At 37.9% G+C, this 24,054-nt stretch overlaps 1 protein-coding gene across 4 annotated transcripts in view; it reads left to right on the forward strand.

Moving 5' to 3' along the window:
* The window catches only part of rgs12b (regulator of G protein signaling 12b), a 61,013-nt gene that overhangs the window by 1,987 nt on the left and 34,972 nt on the right, over positions 1–24,054 (forward strand). For all 4 annotated transcript variants that reach the window (XM_052127288.1, XM_052127291.1, XM_052127289.1 and 1 more), the window contains 2 exons: positions 1,942–4,047; positions 20,101–20,211. In XM_052127288.1, coding sequence (XP_051983248.1) covers positions 2,098–4,047; positions 20,101–20,211 — 2,061 coding nt within the window. In that variant the 5' untranslated portion in view covers positions 1,942–2,097. The remainder of the gene's footprint in view (positions 1–1,941; positions 4,048–20,100; positions 20,212–24,054) is intronic.

Below are 24,054 nucleotides of genomic sequence, written 5' to 3' on the forward strand. Positions count from 1 at the left end.
GCTCCCCCAAATTGTCTTCTTAAGTTGAGATCTATGCAATCAATTTTCATTGATTTAAGTCTCTCTTGTTTTATTTATTTTTTAATTCAAGTCTCTTTCAATACCCGTTCTGTTATTTACAGTCAGATTAATTCAAACACACAGCATGAATGTGTAAAGAAACCACACACAAAAAAAAAGAAGTTACTTAAAGAGACGGTATCATTTTAATGTTTGTTAAACATAACGTAAACTCAAAATGATGCATACAAAAACAAGCATGTAACAAAATGTGTGTTAAATGTTTAAACGTGCATCTATTTAAAGGGGCAATTATACATTATAAAATTATTTAACTTCAAAGACTTAAACCTCCATTGTGAGAGCTTCGATGATCTGAAAGGCGTGGGGCTCAAAAATAGTGGTCATTTGGTCATTTTATTGGAAATTCTATTTGGAACGACCCTAAAGCTTGGCTACCATTATTATTCTACCATCAAAAAAGCCCTGTGAAAGGATCATTTAAGCCAAAATTACATTACATTGACAGAATGTTTAAATGAGCTTTGAGTTCGTGATTTCAAACTTCAGATGTCAAAACATACACACAAGACCTTTAATCTGTTTCATTCTTTCTTTCTTTCTGTAAGACCTGTACATTTTTAATTTCAAACATTTAAAATTATTTTAGACTTTCAGACCAGATTTGGAAAACCAGCATTCTAGTTTACTTGACAAACTTTAAATATATAGTTTAATCAGTACTTTTGTCCCACACAAACCACATGTTGCTTGAATTAAAAAAATTACTACATTTGAAATATCAGTAACAATGTAACGCTATTGTTAATTTTACTTCAAAATCAGCAAAGATTTCACATAAAAAAAGATGTGTATCAAAATATGATGGTAACTGTTTTTGGAAATTATTGGAATGTCTTCTACTTTCAGAAGAGCATGGAAACTTTCACCAGGAAACAATTGACATCTCATACACATTGTAATGATGCTGTAGAGGATTTAGAAAGTCATGTATAAAATATGATATGTGTGGCGTTATAGGGTTAAAGAGTGGCTCAAAAATATAATTAGAAACAGGAAGGCAAAAGGGTCCTATAAGAGGGCAACGGGCCCTCATAGTCACAGGGCCCTGTTGAAAGGGCCTTGAATAAGCTTTGGGCGGATTACAGTCTGTTATTGTAATTTATGATGCAAAATTGGGTTTATAAAAGTGTTAATGGGCAGAATATAGAGAAAAGAATAAAGGCATATGTCACTATGGACAGATGTGTAAATGGCTTTCACTGTAGAAGGCACTTGAGTGAAGCAACATATAAAGACTAATTAAACAAAAATAAATCACATGACATGTTCTTGGAAAATGTCCCTATGTGAACTATCATGCAGATGTAGGTAAGTTTGCACCAACTCGCTAATAACTTGCCGTTGTATTCATGTTGACTGATCTTAACTAACTGAACGGTAATTAGTTGTCACCTCATAGTAGGTGGAGCTCCAGGATACACTTTCCGATGACGTAGACCAATGGCAGTAAGAAGGTGTTTAACAGGTGGTAAGAAGTTTTTCTAAAAGTTTTCCTTGGTGAGCTGTTATGAATCACTGAAATTAACTAAAAAGCACTTTCGTTTTGTACAGATTTTGTCCTAAATAAGGTCACACACATTCATTCTTTGATATTGTTGGAACTATGCCGGGGCCTTAAACTCCATTAGTGTTCCATGGAAGAAAAAAGTAATACAGGTTTGGAATAACATGTGGCTGAGAAAAGGATGACAGAATTTAAATTTTTTGGTGAACAATCCCTTGTTTTAATCAACTTCAAATACTCATTCCACATTGAGCTCCTGAAATCACCCACTCACCATATTTGTGTATAATTTTCTCTTATGTTGTTTAAACTGTCAATGCATGAATTAACTTTCCTTTCTCTCCTTGCTGAAGATGTTCTGTGAACAGTCAAACATGCAAAAGGTTACTACCTCACACAGGAGCTACACAGTAGGAAGGATGATATCACTCTACTGGTACATTTAACCCTCCAGTCTGCATTGAAGCCCTTGTCAGAAGTGAGAGAAACCAGTAGAAAAAGAAGGAAAGATGTTTAGACAATCAGAGCCAGGCAGGAGGCGTGGGAATGCCCAGCCGTCTGCACGCATAAGAGGGGTGGAGGTCGCTAGGGGGAGAACAGGCTATGGCTTCACTCTCTCTGGTCAATCTCCCTGTGTGCTGAACTGCATTCTGAAGGGTAGTCCCGCTGATTATGTGGGCCTTCGTTCTGGAGATCAGATCCTAAGTGTGAATGACATCAATGTGTCCAAAGCATCTCACGAGGATGTGGTCAAACTCATTGGCCGCTGCACAGGTGTCCTACACTTGGACATTGCTGAAAGTAATCACAACAACTCACAACTAGATTCATGTTCAAGCGATGAAGAAATGGGGTTCCACAACCACAAGAGCCACTGGTTGAGGCCAAAGATGGATTCAAAAACTCTCGGGATAAACCGTGCAGAACGCGTTGTAGCGGAAATGCAGTCTGGTGGAATCTTTAACATGATTTTTGAAAATTCCAGCCACTCATCCAGCAGCTCAGAGGCAGTGGCTTGTGCATCTGCCTCTAAAACAAGGCCTCACTCAGAGCCAGACTTCCCTTATGGAAATGCTGTCTCCTGCAAGAGCGACCCCAACTTACTTACGGAAGAGGAGATGGCCAAAATACTCGATGAGGACTCAGTGTTTGTCGATATGTTTGAACAGCAAGATGAATTTGCCCTGTTGCAAACAGCTGATTCCGCAGGGATCCTAAATGTTGGTATGATTGTGGGTTATCTGGGATCTATTGAATTAGCCTCAGCAAGTGTCAGTTTGGAAAGTGACAGCCTGCAGGCAATTCGTGGCTGTATGCGACGTCTTCGTGCGGAACAAAAAGTGCACTCGTTAGTTCTGCTCAAAGTTATGCATGATTGTGTACAGCTATGCAATGACCGAGGTGCTGTTCTAGCCACCTACCCTGCAGAGAAGTTAGCATTCAGTGCTGTATGTCCAGATGACCGCCGCTTCTTTGGTCTTGTCACCATGCAAGCCGAGAATGACCATGGCATTAAAAGACATGGCGAGGATGAGCAAAGCTTGCGAACATCATGTCATGTCTTCATTGTAGATCCAGAACTTTGTCACCATAACATCAACCAAGGTGTAGCCCGACGTTTTGGCTTTGACTGCACTCCAGACCCAGATACTGGTGGCTGTTTGGAGTTCCCACCAACTTCCCAGCCACTACTTCAGTTTGTGTCTGTGCTGTACCGTGACATGGGTGAATCTATTGAGGGCATGCGGGCTCGCGCTTTCCTTGATGGTGACCTGGATGCTCAGCAGAATAATAGCACAAGCAGCAACAGTGACAGTGGTATTAGCAACTTCTTGCCAGAGGAGAAGAGCAACAGAGTCCTCTTGGTTGACCTCGGTGCTAACCCTGGTCGCCATGTGCCCACAGGTTTATGGGAGACCCTGCCAGGACCTCGTAACCAAAGTGTACTAGGAGGTCTTCCACCACAACCCCCCATTCCACATCGTAATGGCTACCGTCCTGACCAGTTTATAGACCACCCTCAACCCCATCCGCATTCCCATGGAGACCCACCTCCAATTTCTGGCAGGCATCTAAAATCTTCCTCACGGCTGGATGTGTCAGGCCTGCCTTCTCACTCTCACTACTCCGCCCATGGCAAGAAGGTGACAGGGGCTTCAGGCCAGCGTTGGTTGCCTGTTCATGTCCTGAGAGATTGGCGTCAGGGACACAGTAGTGATCAGGAGTCTTATGCAGAGTCTACTGACGGATGGTCCAGTGCTAACTGTAGCACCTTGCCACCACCCATGAATAAGATTCCAGCCGACCGGTACCGTGCTGCAGGTGAGATTACCTCACAGCCTCACCGGCTCCATGCCCAGAAGGATGAGTGGGCTAAGAAACTGTTTGGGGAGAAGAGCCCACGAGAGCACCAGCAACACCAACAGAATGATAGCAGAAGAACTAAAGACGAGAAAAAGGTACAGGGATTTTTTAACTTCAGAAACCCTTTCTTTCAAATAGTCCTTTCTTTACTTCTGTGAACCACTAGAGTAGCTATAATGCATTCAAAATTACAGTTTCTGATTCTTGGGATTATGAGGAATTGGTAAGTAATTATTTAAAATTGAGCCAGAGTCTGTATTGTTCAAACCATTTGTTGTATGGCAAAAAGTCCTTGCATACATCAACTGAGGTTCCTTGAATGGATATCACTTTTTCCCTTGTCCTTACAATATGACTTTGTTGCTTTTAATTGGGGTAGGAAGTTTATCCTTTCCACCACCGAGTTTCAGAAAAAAAAAATCCTCTGCTGGTTCTGCAGTTTTGCATTCTCACTTAGTAAAATTACCCAGAGACTTGACTGTCAAAAAGAAGATTTCTATCAGTTAGGTGACATGTGTAGCCAGGCTCAAAATATCCTCATTCTAGTGTCCGCTTTCGGGGCGGCTTCTCACTTGGAGGGAACATGTTAAAACTGACCCTGAGATGAGAAGATTGAGACACAAAGCAGGCTTCATATCATCCTCACAGTGGAAAATTTTCAGTTCAAATAGATTTGAGCCCCTGCTCTGCCTGCTGCTTTTGCCCTTTAGCAGCTGACACCAGATCAGCCATATTTATAGCATTGCCCTGAGTGTGGTGGATGTCAAACCATTAAAACAGATCTGATCAGGATACATTCACCTTAAATATGCTTTTATGCCACTATCAGTCAGGTTTAAGGTTTATGATAAGGAGGTACATTTTATTCATTTAAAACTTGTGACAGCACTAACTCTAAAAACCTCATCTATTTTGGAGAACATTCTACTTGCTTTTTGCGCCACACAATGGAGATTTCACTTTGGAACTTCCACAAAATGTGTAATGAACCACGTAGATTCATTTTCCAACAATATTTTCTTTATTTTTATTAGAACATGCTGACAGATTCATTAATCTGTAGCTTGCCATCATTGGCTGAACTACAACACCATGCCCCAAAACATATACCCTTACTACAGATTCTCATCTTTTATTATAGACATCCTAAATCAAGTCTAACAAATAAACATGAACAAGATTATTGTACATGTCCGCTTCTTTAAAAACATCAAATTGGTAGAAAATTAGTAAAGCTTAAAGGCCGAAACATACTTCATGCAAGTATGCAAACACAGACATGAGCATGGGCATCGTGTTATCCCATTTACATACATTATATGCACTCTTGCGTTCCTCTGGTGGTTACAAACCTCAGACCAAAGGGGGCAACGCCTCCATAACCACGAAACCGGATGTGGTAGATGAGTCAATAGTTGAGTGGGGAGAGACACAGAGGGACTGGGGACAAAAAGTTGTATATATATTTCAAAAAGATTCAACTCAAATTGCTGCTCAAGTCCGCAATGACAGTTGTTGATTGACAGAAGAAATTCTGCTTTAGCGCCCCTTACAGCAATGCAGAGAATGCAGCGCATACTTGTGTTGGGAATTGACTGCTGACACATTTCACAACGCATCAAGGTGTGAAATCGAGCTTGCGTAAAGGTGCATCTGCATTCAAATACTTGCGTAGAGTATGTTTGGGCCTTAAAATACCTCGAAAGGAGCTAACAATGATGTCCACATGCCCAAATCAACAACATAGACATGATTGTTTGGATTTCCTAGAACAGCATTGTTGTTATCTGCATCATCTGTGCTATGAAAATAGCTCCAGGTCCCACTAAACAAAGTAAATGCATGTCAGGCAACATGGGTCTCTGTTCAGTGCTTTAATAGAGTGCTTGTTTCTTGTTCCATTTACTTGTTTGTCTTGGCTTATCTGGATTTAAGCTTTTAGTTTTCCTTGAAATTGAAACTCACACAGGTGGTAGCAGCCATTAATGATGAAGGGGTGTGAGGTATCATGGGAGCATCAGCATGTTTTGATAGTGGACAGTCAACACTAATAAGGGTAATGCATTATGTTAATTAATGATAGAACTGCTATTGAAGTCAAAAATTTCTTCTGTAATTTGAATTAGTTAAATCATCTCAAACAATAGAGATCTGTTCCCAGAGATCATGCTGTTATTATTCTACTCTAAACTTTATTGTGTGAGGTCATGAGAGGGATAGACAAAAAATAAAACGTACTCTCTTAATCACCAATAGGCGGCACTGTTCTACAGTATGAGTATCAGTTTACAGATAGACTAGATGTGAAATGTATGCAGTGTAGACCTTATTCAGAATTGTACCACATTTAATTTTTGACGGGAATGAAAACACGGCTGCAAGGGATAGACTTACAGTCTCTTAAATGGCATGCACTGTGTAAAGCTCTATGAAGGTCCTAGATCATCTAATTTTATCTTGTGTTTTCTTGAGTTTTTTGTTTTGTTTTTCTCAGCTGAAAATGTTTAAAAAATGTTCACTGTTTCTTAAATTAAAAGATCAAAACCAATTTAAAAAAACAGTACAAACCATTGAAGAGACTTTTAAGTCCATCCCTCACAGCCTAATTTTCATTGCTACTACTCTACTATTCTACTCTACTACTCTGAATATTCTACTCCTTTATATATCAGTAAAGGTTTATTTAGCCATTAAGACTTAGAAACATGATGCACATTTCTGAGTTTTAGAATGATTATTCAGTTAGTTGTATGGTTTGGAGAAAATGGTCTTGAGAAGTTAAGTTTACTTGTCTGTAACCAAGTTATTATTATTACAATGATATGTCAAGAAGTGATACTTAATCTAAAACTATTTTAAACAACATTTTCTAATTATTGTATAATTATAAATGCAGTTTTATGACCTCATATCAATTGAGTGTGTGGGATATTTGTAGTTATTAAAGAGATAGTTCGCCCCAAAATAAAAATTCTCTCATTTACTCACCCTCATAACCACTCCGGTGTGTTTGACTTTATTTCTTCTGCTTAACACAAATAAAGAATTTTGGAAGAATATTTAAGCTCTAGGTCCTCAGAAGGCAAGTGAATAGTAGCCAGAAATTTGAAGGTCCAAAAAGCATATAAAGGCAGCACAAAAATAATCCATATGACTCCAGTGGTTAAATCCATTCCTTTTGAAGTGATATGATTGGTGTGGCTGAGAAACAGATACATAATGTCCTTTTTTACTATAAATGTTCACTTTCACTTACACATTCTTCTTTTTTTGTTTTTGGCGATTCACATTCTTTGTGCATATCGCCACCTAGAGAGGAGAATGTATAGTAAAAACATTTTAATGTATCTATCTCACCCACACTTTTTATATTGCTGCTGAAGATATGGATTTAGCCACTGGAGTCTTATGGATTAATTTTATGCTGCCTTTATATGCTTTTTGGACCTTCAAATTTCTGGCTACATTCACTTGCATTCTGAGGACCTACAGAGCTGAAATATTCTTCCAAAATTCTTAATTTGTATTAAGCAGAAGAAATAAAGTCATACACATAAGAGTTGGAATGAGGGTGAGTAAATGAAGTGTGAATGACATCAATATGTCCATAGACTCTCATGAGGATGTGGTCAAACTGATTGGCCGCTGCACTGGTGATCTACACGCCGAAAGCATTCAAAACAACTCTCAACTAGATTCATGACAAGGAAGTGGGGTTCTACAACCACAAGAGCTACTGGTTGAGGCCAAAGATGGTCTCGACGACCAGACTCCATTTTTAGGTGAACTATCCCTTTAATTTAACATTATATTCGTCACACTGAAGGACTATTGATTAAATGAATTGCAAAAGGCTGCGTAATAAATGGTAACCAGTTACAGCACCTCAAATGGAATATACACTTTCCCTTATTTACTGATGTACATTTTAATTTAAAATCTTGTTGCAGAACAAGAAAAGCATGTGCAGAACAGCAACTGTTAGTGTTGTGTATGTTGAATTCCACTGTCATGTCGAGACTTGAGTAGAGAAAAGTTGACATGTCAAAGAACACACTTTCATCTGAATCATGACTGTTCCTAGATTGGTACACTCAACATTTATTTGGAGTTGTGTTCCATTATAAAGTATTCAGATGTTTACAGTTTGAGTGTAAATAAAGACTTTCACTGGGTTGTTATCTTCCCTCTTTCTAGGACTGTAAATCCTAAAAGACAGCACATGCTTGAAGAAAAATGCAGCTCAGTGTCATATATAGGACATCTAATACACATACACTAATACAATTATTTTGTTAATCAGACAAAAAAAAAAAAAAATATATATATATATATATATATATATATATATATATATATATATATATATATATATATATATATATATATATTTTTTTTTTTTTTAAGTAATATATCTAAACATCATTAAAACAAGATAAATTTACTTAAAAAAATTGCAGAAGGTAATAAACTAATTTTCAAAGAATCTATATGTTGAATTAATTTTATTTTTCCTTGCCTGACTGGCAAATGCTTTTTGTTTTAAACATAAATCTAACAAAATAAGGGTTTGTATTCTTTCTTTAAACAAGAAATAAGAAATGTTTGCCAATGAGCTAAGTAAAATAAAAATCTCTGAAAACTAGTTATCTTATAAAGCAATTTTGCTTGATTAAGATTCAAATTTATTGTCATTGTGCAGAGTACAGAGCCAATGAAATGCAGTTGTTTTCGCATATGCCAAATAAACTGTGGTCAGAGCGCAGGGTCAGCCATGAAACAGTGCCCCTAGAGCAGATAGGGTCAAGGGCCCAACAGTGGTATCTTGGTGGTGCTGGGGCTTGAACCCCCAACCTTTTGGTCAGTAACCCAGAGCCTTAACTGTTGAGCCACCACTGGCCTATATATGAAATATGTTTTGTTTTAAGAATGTTTTAGATATGTTTACTGAAAAAAAAAAACAAGACAAAAAAATGATTTTAAACTACAAAATGTAGTTTTGCCGTGTATTAATTTGTGCGAACTGTCTTATACAGGTCACTGAGCAGCTTTGCTTCAAGCATGTGGTGTCTTCAAGGATTTACAGTCTTATAGAGAGGGACAGAGTTTTGTACTCCGATGGAAAGAATGAGGTCCTAAGATGGGGATACAACACAGATAAATCGATAGATTCTGTTTTTTTTAGTGACATGTCTTGGTATGGTTTGTCATCCCCTCCTCATGGATGAAGTAAACAGGAAAGAAACCTCCTCAAACATAGCTCCTCCCTGATAAGTCTTAGAGCTCCATGCAGCACACAGTACATCCCTGCTCACCACAGGAATCCATGATATTATCTCAACCCAAAGACTGACACAATTGCACCTTAAGAGGAGAGAGTAAGAAAGTGTAAAGAACATACAGTACAGAGTAAAGAAATCAATCGGTTAGATTCTGATGTGAAATTAAGCTGCTTGACCTCCAAAAAGATTGGAAAATAATATATGGAACTTTTAGACATTTAAGTGTCTGTTTGAGACACAATCCGGGTAAATCAGAGTTTTTGACTATCAACTTTTCTTGTTTTAGTTAGTTAGCAGGGTCCAAAATTAACTTTTTGCCACACCTGTCAAAAGTGGCTGAATGAGTGAAATTTCCAACCATAAATATTTATTACGTGCCATAAAACTGTATTTTGTATTAAAGCTGAAGTAACTTTTTCAGTTTTAAAATACCTTAATTAAGCTTAATAAGCTAATTTGCAGAGACAACTATAAGTAAGCCATGCTGCATAGGTTAATTTTCTCTAAAAACTGTCTTTGAGGCACTATAAAATTCCTGAGTTTGATTCGAGCAACCTGCTTAGACCCTCCCCAAAACATTACTCAACCATCTGACCGTTTGAACAACAGCAGATGAGGGACATATTTGGCGAGAAGGATATAGATGCAGACGGAGCTCCAAAAAGGGGCAGGAGCTCCAAACTGCCAGCAAAGGGAGCACTTAACCTTTTCCCGAACTACTTGACACAGCCACATGTTCACAAGGGTTCACGCGCACAAAGTGACATCACCGCAGCATTCGCCTGGCCCCTGCAAAGCTCCATTTTGCGTGGTCGTGCACATGCCAAATTCATCATTGGACAAATTCGAGGGAAGCGGCTGGACAGATGTTCCTGCTCTCTTGAGCCACCATAAAACTACTATTAATAATGTTAAATGGACAACATTTTCGACAAGCATATTTATCAACGTGGGTTTAAATGTAACCGGAATTCATACAATTATTTTAAATTTAAAAGTAACCACCTTTGCTCTTAAATATAAAGCCACAGTCAGATGGTGTAAAGTCTACTACTGGTTCATAATTGTTTTTGTTTTGTTCACCTCTTGAAAAAGACCAGCGAACATGTACTTTTATTATAATACCTGGCTATGTAAATGTAAAGTTCAGGAAAGCGCTACTGCACTGACATCTCTTGTTTGGAGAAGAGTGCAACTGCGGCACGTGTCAAGTATGGCTGGAAAAATATGCGCGCACTGGACACGCTGCGGTGCCAGGTCAATGTATAAACTATGCTTAACAGTGTGCGGGAGTTGGCACCACTCCCTTTTGGATTAACCCTGCCCTCTTTTGGAGATTCTGCTTCTTTTGGAGATCTTCAGCCTACAGCTTTGTCTACTTGTATGCAGAAAGCTGTTTTGAAAACATTGTTTATTTTTTAATTCTGTTTGGCGGCGTTAGTGTCGCAGAAATGACATACTTTGGCTTTAATTTTGAATAAAAAATATTTTGTCCCCATGAAAAGGGGATTGTTTATCTGTTTTTCCTAGCGTATTTGTGACAAAAAGCACTGGTCATTGTGTCACTATATCATATGAGATAAGCCAGTCTCCATAACTCATTTGAAACCGCACCTCTCACAAAAACGTCAAATTGTAATTTTGTTTCTCATTTATTCATTTAGGTGGCTTAATGCAAAGAGTCATATGGGATACATGTGTTCTGGAGAAAAAAAACTTTAGCTGTCCTAGATAAACTTCTGAAAGTTATGGACAGGGCTGGACTGGTAATCTGGCATTCCGGGCATTTTCCCGGTGGACCGACGCAATTTGGGGCCGATCAGGCATGGACTGGCCATCGGGAGAACAGAGCGCGCCGGAGGGTCCGCCATGAAACCGGCCGAATGGGCCGCGATATTCTAAAATGAGCCACCACTTTTTGCAGAACGGACCACAAAACGGACCACCCGCTCAACAACTTTTGGGCCAGTTGCTCTAAAATCCTAGGCTGATTTCTCTTCCCAGTCCAGCCCTGTTTATAGAGCCTCTGTGGATATAAAGGAAATTTATTTTCTGAAATTCAGTGCTCCCTCGTAATTAGTTTTGCGTTCCCTCACAAAAGATTCCGTGAGAGGTTTTCTTCAATAGACTCTTTGTGTGTCACTTTCATCAGCGAGAGTCACACTATTGTTGTTTCAAAATGATTCAAGACATGTATTAATTTGCAATGCTCAGCAATGTTACTGGCCAAAGCCAATATATACTCCCATTGGTGCTTGGCTAATGCAAATTTTGAATCTCCTGGGTGACTGAGTTTGACCAACTATGCTAGTTCACTCCTCAATCTAAATCTGATTCAGGGCTTTAGGCTGTGCTCATGTAAGCTTAGTCATATGAGACTCCTGTATCTTTCTCTTTTCTTTTCCTTCATTATTCATATATAATAAACCAAAAAAACATCAACTACTAATCCACTTTTTGACTCCTAGTTTTCAACTCTGAAGTGTACTAAACACAAGTATTGCAAAGGAGCAATTCCTCTTAAATATGGAATGTTTAATGTTGTGTGTCCTCCAAAACCCATGTTGGCAGCCGTATGCTTCTTTACAGCGAATGCTCACAAGCGTCAACCAAGGAAGGCTGTTTAGTCCACGGTATTTCCTTTTGATTAGTATGTGGTGCTCTGTTGCCATGGAAACTGTTGTGGCTATCAAGAGGTGGTCACTCATGTTTGAATCGCCCATTCCTCGGTATCATGGCCAATTGTGTTTCTAGTGACAAACGTTCTGGGTCTAGTATCCTGGCATCCAGACAGGATGCAGAATGTTAGAACATTCACTACACTGCAACCTTTGAACACTCATGTTTTCCTTGAATTGTCAGTGATTCTTTAGTGTTTTGATTCCTAAGGGATTATAAGGATTTCACCCCAAAATGAAAAATTTATGTACACATCTCCTTATAATCTCTATTTCAGTTGGTCAAAAAGAAAGTAATATGGGTTTGAACAACATGAGGTCAAGTATGACTACAGATTTGTCATTTTTGGGTGAACTATTCCTTTAAGTCCATATGTAGATTGACATTATTTTTACTTAATTCTTAACTTTTATGGCTTTCATTGAAAAGGGACCTGTGTTAATCTGTCTCCATAGCACAGATAATTTGCCTCCGATGCTTCTTTTTATGGTATGCACATCATGTGAGTGTGTATATGATCACAGTGTCTGCATTAAATTCATTGGTATTGTGAGCAGTGGCGATTTCTCAGGGCCAGCAAAGCTTTCTCTGCTGGCCTAACATGCCAAATAAATACATATTTTTAATCCTTTCATTCTCAATCACTTTTTTGCCTATGTATTTTTAATCGCTTTCCACTCTTAATTAATCTACAAACGTTAGCCGAAGCAGCGTTTGAATCTGAGCTCCCCCCCCCCCTTCAGAATTTCTTCAGAATCCCTCTGCATTGCAAGTGAATAGGCATCTGAAGTCAGACTGTCAGATTTCTCAGCCAATCCGATTGATTTATTTGTTCTTGGTGGGTGTGATCTTTAGGATATGTACCAGTCGAGGCCTTCTAGCTGGCCTTGAGTGACGCAATCACGCTTTAAGTGATGTACGTAATTTAAGAGCGAAAGATCAAGCTGTCTGACGAGTCGGCTGTCATCACCATTGAGAAAGAGATCCTTATGGATTTAAAAACACTAGATGTTCTGCATGACCGTGTGATTGCTTAATTTAGTAAAGTAAATTGCTTAAAACAGGAAAGGAGGACAGATTTTCACCTCAAGTACATTGGTAAGTGCTTTTTGCAGTGTTATAGCAACATCAGCAGTTTTTTAAGTATAAATTAGGCAGCGGATCAAGTTTTGAAAAGTATCGCTGCATTCCATTCAACTCAAAGTCGGATTTTACAACTTCCTACTAGGAAAAGTGCAATGGAATGCATCTTTAAGCCAGAATTACAACTTGGAGGCTCGTGCAGAAATTCTAAACAAAAGTTAGTGATAAACATTCACTTTATTATGGTATATTGATAAATGAATTCGTTTCCGCATTATATGATATTAAAGCTTGTTTAACAATCTCCTGCAGTAACCGGTGTATAAATCATTATAATCTCTTTTGATAATCATACACCTGAAGCACAAATGCTAGCACTGCAGCATTGCTTATCAGTTGGGTTTCTAGGAGACATCTCTAATGAGAGTCATACCCTGCTAAGCTAACAGGAGCGTTGCAGTTTTGTTTCCTACAATGTCATCTTCCGAATATCGGGGAGTGGAATGGATTTTTCCAGGTATTATAGACCACCTTGGTAGGTTCATATGAAAAATTATGATTTTTGAATGTCTGCAAAACAGTCATGCTGCAGTAAAAATTTGGCTTGCTTGAGGGTTGAGTCATTTTAAGATCTGGCTTTTGTGTGTGGAAGTGTTTTTAAAATGTCAATTGTTATTACTAGTTAGCTCCGACCTAATGTATGATTCCCAAAGGCTTATTTATTGTGAAACTATATTTTCTTAATGGCATGAATCACACTGAAGGCCTAGACTTAAAACGCACGGCCCGCCACTGTGCGTGTGCGATTGAGAGAGAGGCATTATGTAAATGTCCTCTCTTGTTAGCATAAAAAGAGGACACATATGTGTATAGCTAAAGTATGTTCTGCCCTGGCCTCCATGTGTGTATGTGTGCGAGCTCTTGATGTGTCATATTGATAAGGCTGAACACACATTTCTGTGCGTATCTAGGCAACACAGAAGACCATTTGATTACACTGCTTTTGTCATCTGCTCAATCAGCCTCAACTTTAGCCTGTGAAAATTATCCCTCTCTTCTGTTTGCTCTTTGTCTCTCTGTCTGGCCGTTTGACAGCTAGTCTCTCCACCACTGTGTACTCATCCTCCTAGGCTTCTGTTTAACGTTTCTGTTGGAATTTCTCTGAACACATAACAGCATGCCATCATGTCATCAAGCTCTTGTTGATTTATTTGAATTAATTTGTTTTCAGTGTTAATGCCAGGGTGGTCGACTAATTGATAGGTGTGGCTAAAAATATAAATGTACTGATTTATCGCAATCTTCATTTGAACAATCTCAATATTGATTCTTAAAACCCAAGATCGATCTTTTACTCTTTGCACAGCCCTCTACAATCAGAGGAAATCAGTCACATTTTCAACCAAATTTCACACTCTGTGACTTGTATATTTAGCAGCTGGATGGTAAATGTTCATATTTCAATCACCAGTGATTGTAAAGTTGTGGAGTTCAGGTTACCAACTATCTACCAGCTGAATACGGGACATTACAGCTTAAAATATAGAATTTTTTTGGTGCAAGACGCTGGGATTTGGTTAAAGAGGTCCTCCTAGAGCTTGTTTGCATAGGAAAACATTTGGAAAAACATAGCGGACAGATGCAAAAACATGTTCGTGTGAATGGCCCCTAATATGCTTAAATGCCGCTTTGCGAAAATGACCAGGATGAACCACATTTCTATTAATCTTCACTTTAATTAAACACTACTTTTTTGCTAAAAGAACGAAGCTGCTATCAATGTAGATGACAATATTTTTCTGTCAAGCATTTTCTTCCCCATAATTAAGCTTAACAAACCAGATTTCTGTTTAAAATTGGGCTCATCATTTGAAATATGAAAAGTGTGGGTGAGAAAAAGATCAATATTTTATTTTTTACTATAAATTTCCACTCTCACATTCTTTCACATTTTGAAAGTAAAAGTGGATTGCCCGATGGGACAAGTGACATTTCCGTCAAATGGATCAACTCTCTTACTGGCCCCGGGCCAGCAGGCCATTCTTTTTGTTGACCTCCAACAATCTAGTTTAAGTAGCCACAATAACCACTGCTAAAATAAATTACTTAATATTTAAATTAAGTCATTGTCATTCCTTTCTGCCAAAAAATTAGCCTCCATATAGATTACACTTCATTCTCAAAACTCTGCTATTTGCCAGCGCTACTGAAATTGCGTTATTACTGCCCGAGGAAAGCAGGAGGTAAACTGAATTTTATTTAACAAGAGTTTGTTGTGTACATTTTCTATTGATCATAGCAGCACAAATTCATCAAATAATTATCCAATGATAGAGAAGAGTGTTACAACCTGCCATATATCCAGATACCCGGTGTAGTCAAGTGCACTTTCAGCATGTTAAAGAGATGATTCAGGTGTCTGGACCACACTAGTGGAGTGATGCTGTAGAGTGAGCTAGATCGCTGTGGTCTGATGCATCCAACCAATCCGCAAAACCGGAATTGTGTTGCGCAAGCTATGTTTAATCGTTTTTGTGGGTGCAAATTCGCTGTTGTCTGATCTGCATAATTCCTTTAGGTAAGTAGATAAACCAGTGCCTGCAAATAAATTGCGCTTTTATCGTGTTCAATTAATTCTTGAAGAATTATCTTCTGAGACTCTGTGGTGCTTTCAAAACATTGCCCTGTTTGATTGAGTGGTCTCACATCTCAGCTTGAGGCTCAATCAATGGCATGAGTAATGGAGGGGGAGTGTTTGGGAAACCTGTTTCGAAACACTCATGGTGGTTGGAAAGGCAAGCATCACTATAAATATTGCTCATACTTTGAGCTAGGGATTTTAACTGTTTTGTGCACCATTCATGCCAGGAGAAGCATTTGTATAATGTCTGAATTACGGCTGTCGATTTGAAAAAAAATGTATGCAATTAATCATGCCCTCTGATTTTCCAAACATACAAGCTGCAAGTGGGTGGAGAGATCTTCCAGTGTTCATTAAGTATGTGAGATGGTTGTAGAGGTGATATCAGCAAGCAAAATCACAGACTTTTTCAAGCTTGAAGTACATCTGTTTTTACGAGTTGCGTGAATAGGTGGCCTCAACAAACCTCAAAAGCAGTCCAGCCACAGAATGAGAACCACTTTCTGAGGAAGCACAACAGCTGTGTGAAACACAACAGAGTACAGGAATCTTGAGATGTTATTTTCAAAGTTTCCACTACTTTTAACTTGACAGCATCCTAAAAATGTGTTTATGACTCTGAAATGACAGTGAGATGCTCAACGTGTGTGTCTGAGGCACGCACATGTAAATAGAGCGGCAATTAAAAATAGCGCAGACGGAACGCAAGAATGCATACTCTGAGAACTGGACACACCAATGCAAAATAGATTGCTGTCAACTGTAGGCTTGTTCATTGATATGAGAATAAAACAATATATTTAGTTATATAATTATTATGCATTATTTATATAAATTATCTTTATTTGGGTGCCTTTCTCAGCAAACTATGATGTATGCGATTGATTGTGATTTAATTTGATTAATTAATCAGCATGTCATGTAATGTGGATGATAAAACTCTCATAGACTTACAGGAGCCTTTGGGCACCAGAATATCATATGGACTTGGGGGTGAGTTCTTTTGACTATTTACACATGATGATGCACATGATATGGCTGGAACCCTGGGGCCACATGGGGGCACCTGCCATATCTAGGCATGATAGCAGTATAGAGACATGCATATATGGGATACATAGGAAAATTGTCAGGCCAACTCCAGTGTTGTGGTGGTGAATTTTACATGGTAAAACACCACTCACATTTTCTCTAGAAAATGAAAAGTGGTTATTTTCTGCACTCTATGGTGCTGCCAGCAAAACTTTCTTTAAACTGCAAGCCTTTTAGTCTTGGAATGTGCTTGCCTAAAGACAACTTCAGTTATTGAATGAGCTTAAAATGGTATCCTTCGTCCAGTTAATCTTTACATACATACACACACACACACGCACACACGCACACTCATTTCCCTGAGGGAATGAGCAAACTCTCCTCTGAAGCTCAGGTTCATGTGATCCTGTGCTATCAATAAGCACTCCTCTCATAATCAAATCAAACAGGAAGAGGAGAGTTGTTTACTGGCTCCGATGTGTACACCACACAATGAATAAGAAAACTTTTCGTCTTTCTGAAAAAGAGAGAGATGGATTCAAACGCTTACCTCTTATGATTCCCAAGAGACTGTTTTGGTAAGATGGACATTGTGAAATGATTAAATCCTGAGACTGAGCCTAACCACCAGACTCTTGATTCCAGAAGAAAATCCAGATTTTCAATGTCTCAGATTTTTGGACTTCGCTGTTTATGTATATTTAGACCAGGGCCTGCAACCTTGGGGTAATCACAGAGAGGGTTAACCCTCTGAGGTCTGAGGGTATTTTGGGCCCTGGAGAAGTTTTGACATGCCTTGACATTTGTGTTTTTTTCAGTTGATTAAAAACATATTAATGGCTAAAGTCTGATAACTCTGTATTCAGCACAAACTAGGCTACAATAATATGTGAGCAACATGTATGTACAGGTTTGTATTTTTGAGAAAATAAAATTTATGTGTGTTTAAAAAAAAATTATAATAATTTAAGTCACTGAAATAAGGCCATATAACACATACCATGTCTTTTGAGAACTGGATCTTGTAGCCTAGATTTTTTGCTACAAAATTATGTGAAAACCATCCTGATCACTCATTCATACAAAACAATATAGTAATTTAACTTTTGTAAGACAATTTTAGTGTTGAAAGGTCATATGCGAGGAGGTGTGAATGATCACAAATATTCATTGTAATTCATTGTAATTCACACATGAGAGACAAAGACCCTCCCCTGGGACTATCAATGAGGGATAGAGAATGAATGTGAGGAGACTTAATGATCCAAATCAAGTTTTAAGTTAAAAGAAGTAATCTGACTATATATTTTCTTTACATAAAGACTTTACTTCATTTTAGACCTACACTACCGTTAAAAGAAGTCTTTTCTGCTCACCAAGACTGGATTTATTTGATCCAAAATACAGAAACAACATTGATATTCTGAACTCTTTTTAAAATTTAAAAGAACAGTTTTCTATTTAAATATATTGTAAAATGCAATTTGTGATCAAAGCTGAATTTTCAGCATCATTACTGCAGTCTTCAGTGTCCCATGATCCTTCAGAAATCATTATAATATGCTGATTTTCTAATATGGGCATATTTAAAGTGCATTTTACTCATTTAACCTGAACACATATTTGCAAGCACAAGCTTTGTTGATGATAATGTGGCAGCATAAACACTATTTAAAATATAATCTAAACATTCATATAATTTTATATCATATTACATATCATATTTATATTATACAGCATACAATTTAAATACCTGCTTCAAACATTCATCGTAGTCCCGCTCTTCTTCTGAGGAAAATGTTAACTCTTCCATAATATCCTGGAGCTTTCTTGTCTGTGCATCGTTACAAACACGCAGAAAAGTTGAGTTGTGTTGTGTTTACATCAGACCTCCTGGTCGGGGGCGTGTACATTTGCATTGATCGTCTCTGCACATTAGCGTATGAATGGTGTGCTCTGCTGGTGGGTGGGATCACATTACAGATAATAAGATAGCCTAGTAAAAACTGTACATCGCTTTGTTTCAAAAACAGATTGCATTGCAGGAGAATATTTGTTTTAAATTTGAATTTTTATTTAAAAGTAGACATTTTAAGCTTTCTTTAGACATATGTTTCATGTTTGAGTGATAAGAGTTTCAGTTCATTTTTGTGACGTGTTTCTGAAATATGCTCGTGAACACAGAGACTGCTGAAAGCTCACCCTTTTTATTATCTTTATTTTACAAAAGCATAAGATTTTGTTGTTATTGTGAGTGTACACAAATAAAAGTAGACCCTTTATAGTTTCTAATGATGTCTTACACTTATCTGTATACCCAAAAATGTGAGTATTTAAAAAATGTTCTGCTGTAATGACGACAATATCCAGCAGGATGCGCCGGCACGTCCGTCGTTCCCAGAGGGTTAATCACAGGTAGCTAAACACTATTAAAGTATGACAAAAGTGTGCACGTGCAAACCATTCGTGCTTCACGAGCCTCTGATTTCGCAGCACTGCGCTTCACTTTGATAAGTTGTGTAAGTAAAAGTGTCCGCTCCAAGTTGTTTGCATAGAGTGGATGACAGCCTATATGTTCTTGTTTTATTGGTGCGTTTATGCAAAGCATGATGTAAATAAAAAAATACTGTTATCAGTGTTTGAGATGTTCATCCAAGCATACCCGCTCCTTAAACCACAATGACGGTGACTTTCAAACCACATAATTAAGGAAAATGACAAACACACAAAAACATACATAGTGGGCTTCAAAAAGTCTGTTTCATAATCTTAATTAAACAGTACAGCACAGTGATTAACAGGGGAAATTAAAAATGGCACTATGTCAAAAAGTTTGCCACCCCCTGATCTGGACGTAATTCACTGTGAATATGTTGATGGCAGAAATCAGTCTGTGGTTAACAAAATGCAAACCACTGCCCCCAGAGGCCGAAGCTGGAATTGTTGTTGTTGAATGTATGGCAAGTGTGAGCTCCAGTTTCTGAGTGAAATATACAAGGAGTAGCACCAAAAGAAAGTATTTTTATAGCTTTAAATGTTGTAATACAGTCAACAGGAATGCATATTTTATCAACCATATGCCATATCCCACAACCGCAACCCTAAACCTAAAAGTCAGTGGAGTAAAAATGTAATCTTAGAGGGAAAATACAACCTCCAAATCGCACTCATTATTGATTATGTGAACACGATTAGTTCCTGGTTTCCAGGGTACTAGAACCAGTGTTTTTGCAATGGTGTGAAATGGGGTCGATTTAAGGCTACCAGAACATTTAGTAGCAATGTGTTGATTTCCAGTGTGATCATGTTGGTATACCAGTAATCTCTAGATATCCACTTCGGTCATTGAAAAACCTAAATCGGTTAACCACTGTAGAAAGATATACTATTGTAGGATGTCTGTCATTAATGTATTTCTCTGTCTCTATCAGGGTGGAAGATTCAAAGGCATCACTATGGGCTTTCCTCAACGTTCCTCTGGCCGACGATTTTTCAGACGTTCCAAGCGTCTCAGCATGGCTTGTTCACTCGATGACCTTGAGGTAATGTTCCCCAATAGGGCTGGGTGATATGGCTTCAGAAATTATATATCAATATTTTTCAGCCTATTGACGATATCGATGCATGTCTCGGTAATTACTTCTTAACCATTGAAATACACTTGTATGTTCCATATACAATGATGCATATAGTAGCTTAATAAAAACCGTTATTTACCTTAAAAAAACCTAACTTTTCTTTGGAACTCTGTTGAATATTGTAGTCTAATTGAGTCTAATACTGAATTATCATTTTTTATTTTGAGGACTAGAGTTATGTTATACAAAAGTAAATTATTTCTGCCCTATTTACTTCAACTTCACCCGGGGCTTTTATTTTGAAACTGAAAGTGCTGTGTGTATGTGTTCTGTTTACAATGTAATAATTTACACTCTGGTGAAACGCTGTCATCTCCTATATGGTGCTGCGTTTGTAGATATGTATAATAACTTGCACCAGTTACTAATGTTTGGAATTTTGTGAATGCTTGAAATGCAGTACTTTGATTTCACAATACACATCCTGCCAGTGCGTCACCGGTTATATTGAGGTGCACACAGACATGTTTATCTGTCTTTAAATATCAGCCTTTTTTGTGGATTAATAATAATATATGATCAACTCATATTCAAGCTCTGAAGGTTCGTAAAATGAGTCTACTGATGCACTCTTTATGAAATGTACTGGCCCCCCTAACAAAAGCGTATTAAAATCATAGCAATATTCATGATATTGCTTAATTTTGTATCATCAGCAAATTATATCCCTACTCCCCAATACTTTACATCTCACATCACCATTTCTCCTGCCCTTCATGTCCTTAGGAATGTGTCTTAACATTCCACTCTTCCAGTTTCTGTCTAGTCTCTCTCTCTCACACATACTGTTTAAAACGTTCTAGCATTTTGATCCCATCACTCATTGATTGGGGATGATTACATAACGACTGAGTGACCTAAACAATACTTCAGAGAAAAGACATCCAGCTTCCTGAAACAAACAAATAAACACAATTAACTCTCTGGAGATCATGCACTTATTGCCTTATTTACGAAATCATGGTTTTGCCATGCGCCTTTAGAGTTGATGCCAATGCGAGGGTATTCCTGTTTACTAACAGCTCTGGTCACACTGACACGTGAGTTTAATTTTAGACCAAGCAGTCAAAGAGATAGAGTGTATCCACGTGTCTTGTGACGTGCACACAAATGTGGTGACAGCAAATTTCCATGGCAACGGAGGAGATGGAAGACAGTATAATTTTCAGATGGAGGAACTCAGGGGCACGAAAAGACTGACAGCACGTCTCAGTCTGGCCTTTGATAGCATGCAAGTGGATATTATGCTTTTATTCATTTTGATTTGTATTTAGAGGCTTAATTTAGAACATTAGCTTATTTTAAATGAACCTCAGTTTGTAGTTAACATCCACTAATAAGGTGTCCACTATCAGCGGTGTATCAATAATGGTGCTGACAAAACATAGCATCTCTATTACTATTACTAAATTTACTACATACTGTTACTACAGGGGATTTTCAAAATCCCTAACCCTGATCTTAACCTGTCAGTGGGCCCACGGAGAAAAAAATTATTATCAAAATATTAATATCTACAGTCTTGAGCAACACAAAATGGGTATCGTTTTAAAGCTGTAGAAGAAGCTGTACTTTACAATGCATGTTGGCATTATTACCAAAACTGAACAAGTGCTTTGAATTTGCAGACACATCAAGTGTTCCGTTTTGATAAATTATTAAGAATTTTACAATGTACATATTATTGTAATAAGTACAGACATCAAACTGATCAAATAGCCATTAGTCATATGTCATTGGTAAGCTCTCAAATAGTAGAATACAACCCGTCTACCAGTTTATTTTCACATACATGTTACATGTAAACCGATTTTGCTGTTAAGCCGCATTTTCACTTATAACTTCACAAAACATAACATAAAATATTACATACCATTACTTAGAGAAGGGGACTCCTGTTAGAACAAGCCCACACAAAAGGTAATCGGATGCATTGATCATTAGATAATCCACACAATGCACAATGTGCACACAGCACATAATGTGATATCTGGCTAAAAACATGTTAGCTTTCCTGTATCTGATGACTTCATCTGAAATGATGTAGTACATTGTCCAGCGTCAGGGAACACAAAACCAATCGTATTAGGAATATATTGCTGCAACCAGAGGTGGAAGTCATCCAAATTTAGGCAGAGAGGATCATTGTAATTACATATGTCCAACAGGAGATGGCACCAAGTACATGACACAGACTCAATGATGGCTCTAATGACATAGTATGAAACTGATTGAAATCTTGTTTCTTATTGGGAACAAATCAAAAGGTTTGTTTTTTGGAGCTACCTTATTTGCACCCTGAGATATATAATGTAAAATCCGAATTATATTATATAATACATTTATACTTTTCAATAGCTACATATGAGTCCAATTTCACTTTCAAATCAACATTTCTAACCCACTTTCCACCATTATGAATAATCAATCAATAATGCATTAAACTCTTTCTTCATCTCTTTTTGAGATTATAGTCGTTTTGAAGTCCCTTTCTATTAGAGAAGTCACGTTGTGTGTATTAGTCTCAATGTCACAATGACGGGATGGTCACACTGTTCGTTGGCATGATAAAATCAAAGAATGAAACTCCTCTAGTTAGTAGCAGGAGCAAACTCTGGCCTGATTGCATAAAGCTGGCTGTATTGGGTAAAGGAGGAGATAGAAGAACTGTCTTTGCTCATAAAAGCTGGAAGTTTGTCATAGATCTGTGCTGTTCTAATGTTGAGAAAAGCTTAGTGTGTAGAAGGTAAAGTAGGTATGCTGTTAACAATGTACAGTATTATAAAAAATTTGAATGTTGTGACTTTTAATCCATTTCTAGCTTTGAAGCCATCTATATCCTAGTGTACTCTTAAAAGTTGACAAAAGTAACCTTTAGCAGATATACGCATTTATATTACATCTTGGAAAATGGACCAAAAATATCATCATGCACTACACAGATTTATCCCATAAAATGCTCTGTAGAAAGAGAATGTCCCACCCCTAATACCAACTGCAACCAACTAGCAAGTAGAAATCTTGGTTCAAGGATGCAACGTAGTACCTCCCAAACTTCCTATTTCAGTAGGCAATATGTCAACAGAGGAAAGAAAACTGTGCTTGTTAAGTGATTTCATGTTTATTTTTATTTTTTATAATTAAGACAAAAACTGATAATACTGTGGATGGAAAGAGACCTTTAATGAGACATTAGACTGTTTTATACTTTCCCCTGCTTCATTTGCTTTAATTACTTTCTTTAAGTTTCTCAATTTGCATTGTCTTCCAGTTGCTTTGTCTCTTTTCTCAGAGCTGCACATGCAGGTTGGCGGCACTTGTGTGTGAACAGAGCCCGCTTTGTGAAGCAGCACAGTAATTAGTGTGAGAGTGAGTGTGTGTGTGTGTGTGTGTGTGTGTGTGTGTGTGTGTGTGTGTGTGTGTGTGTGCTAATGAGCATTGAGTAGCATTCCTCTCATTAACAGGGACTCCAGTACAATCTCACACACACTCTGCAGTGAGGCATGAACGTGCATAGACACTCTTAAATTACATGCTAATTGAATACTGCCTTTTAAATGCTGTGACACACACTCTCAGGCTCCGAGATGAACATAGGCAAACAACAGGAAATTTTGTTGTAATTGCTGGCCTTTCCTTTTCCAGTACGCACACACACACATGTCCTCTGACTGGCCTATCATGTAAGAGAAACGGAGCAATGCAGTTATCTTGTTAGTGAATGTTTACCCGGCGAGATGGCATTTT

Source organism: Xyrauchen texanus, chromosome 5, assembly GCF_025860055.1.
Source record: "Xyrauchen texanus isolate HMW12.3.18 chromosome 5, RBS_HiC_50CHRs, whole genome shotgun sequence".
Lineage (NCBI taxonomy): Eukaryota > Metazoa > Chordata > Actinopteri > Cypriniformes > Catostomidae > Xyrauchen > Xyrauchen texanus.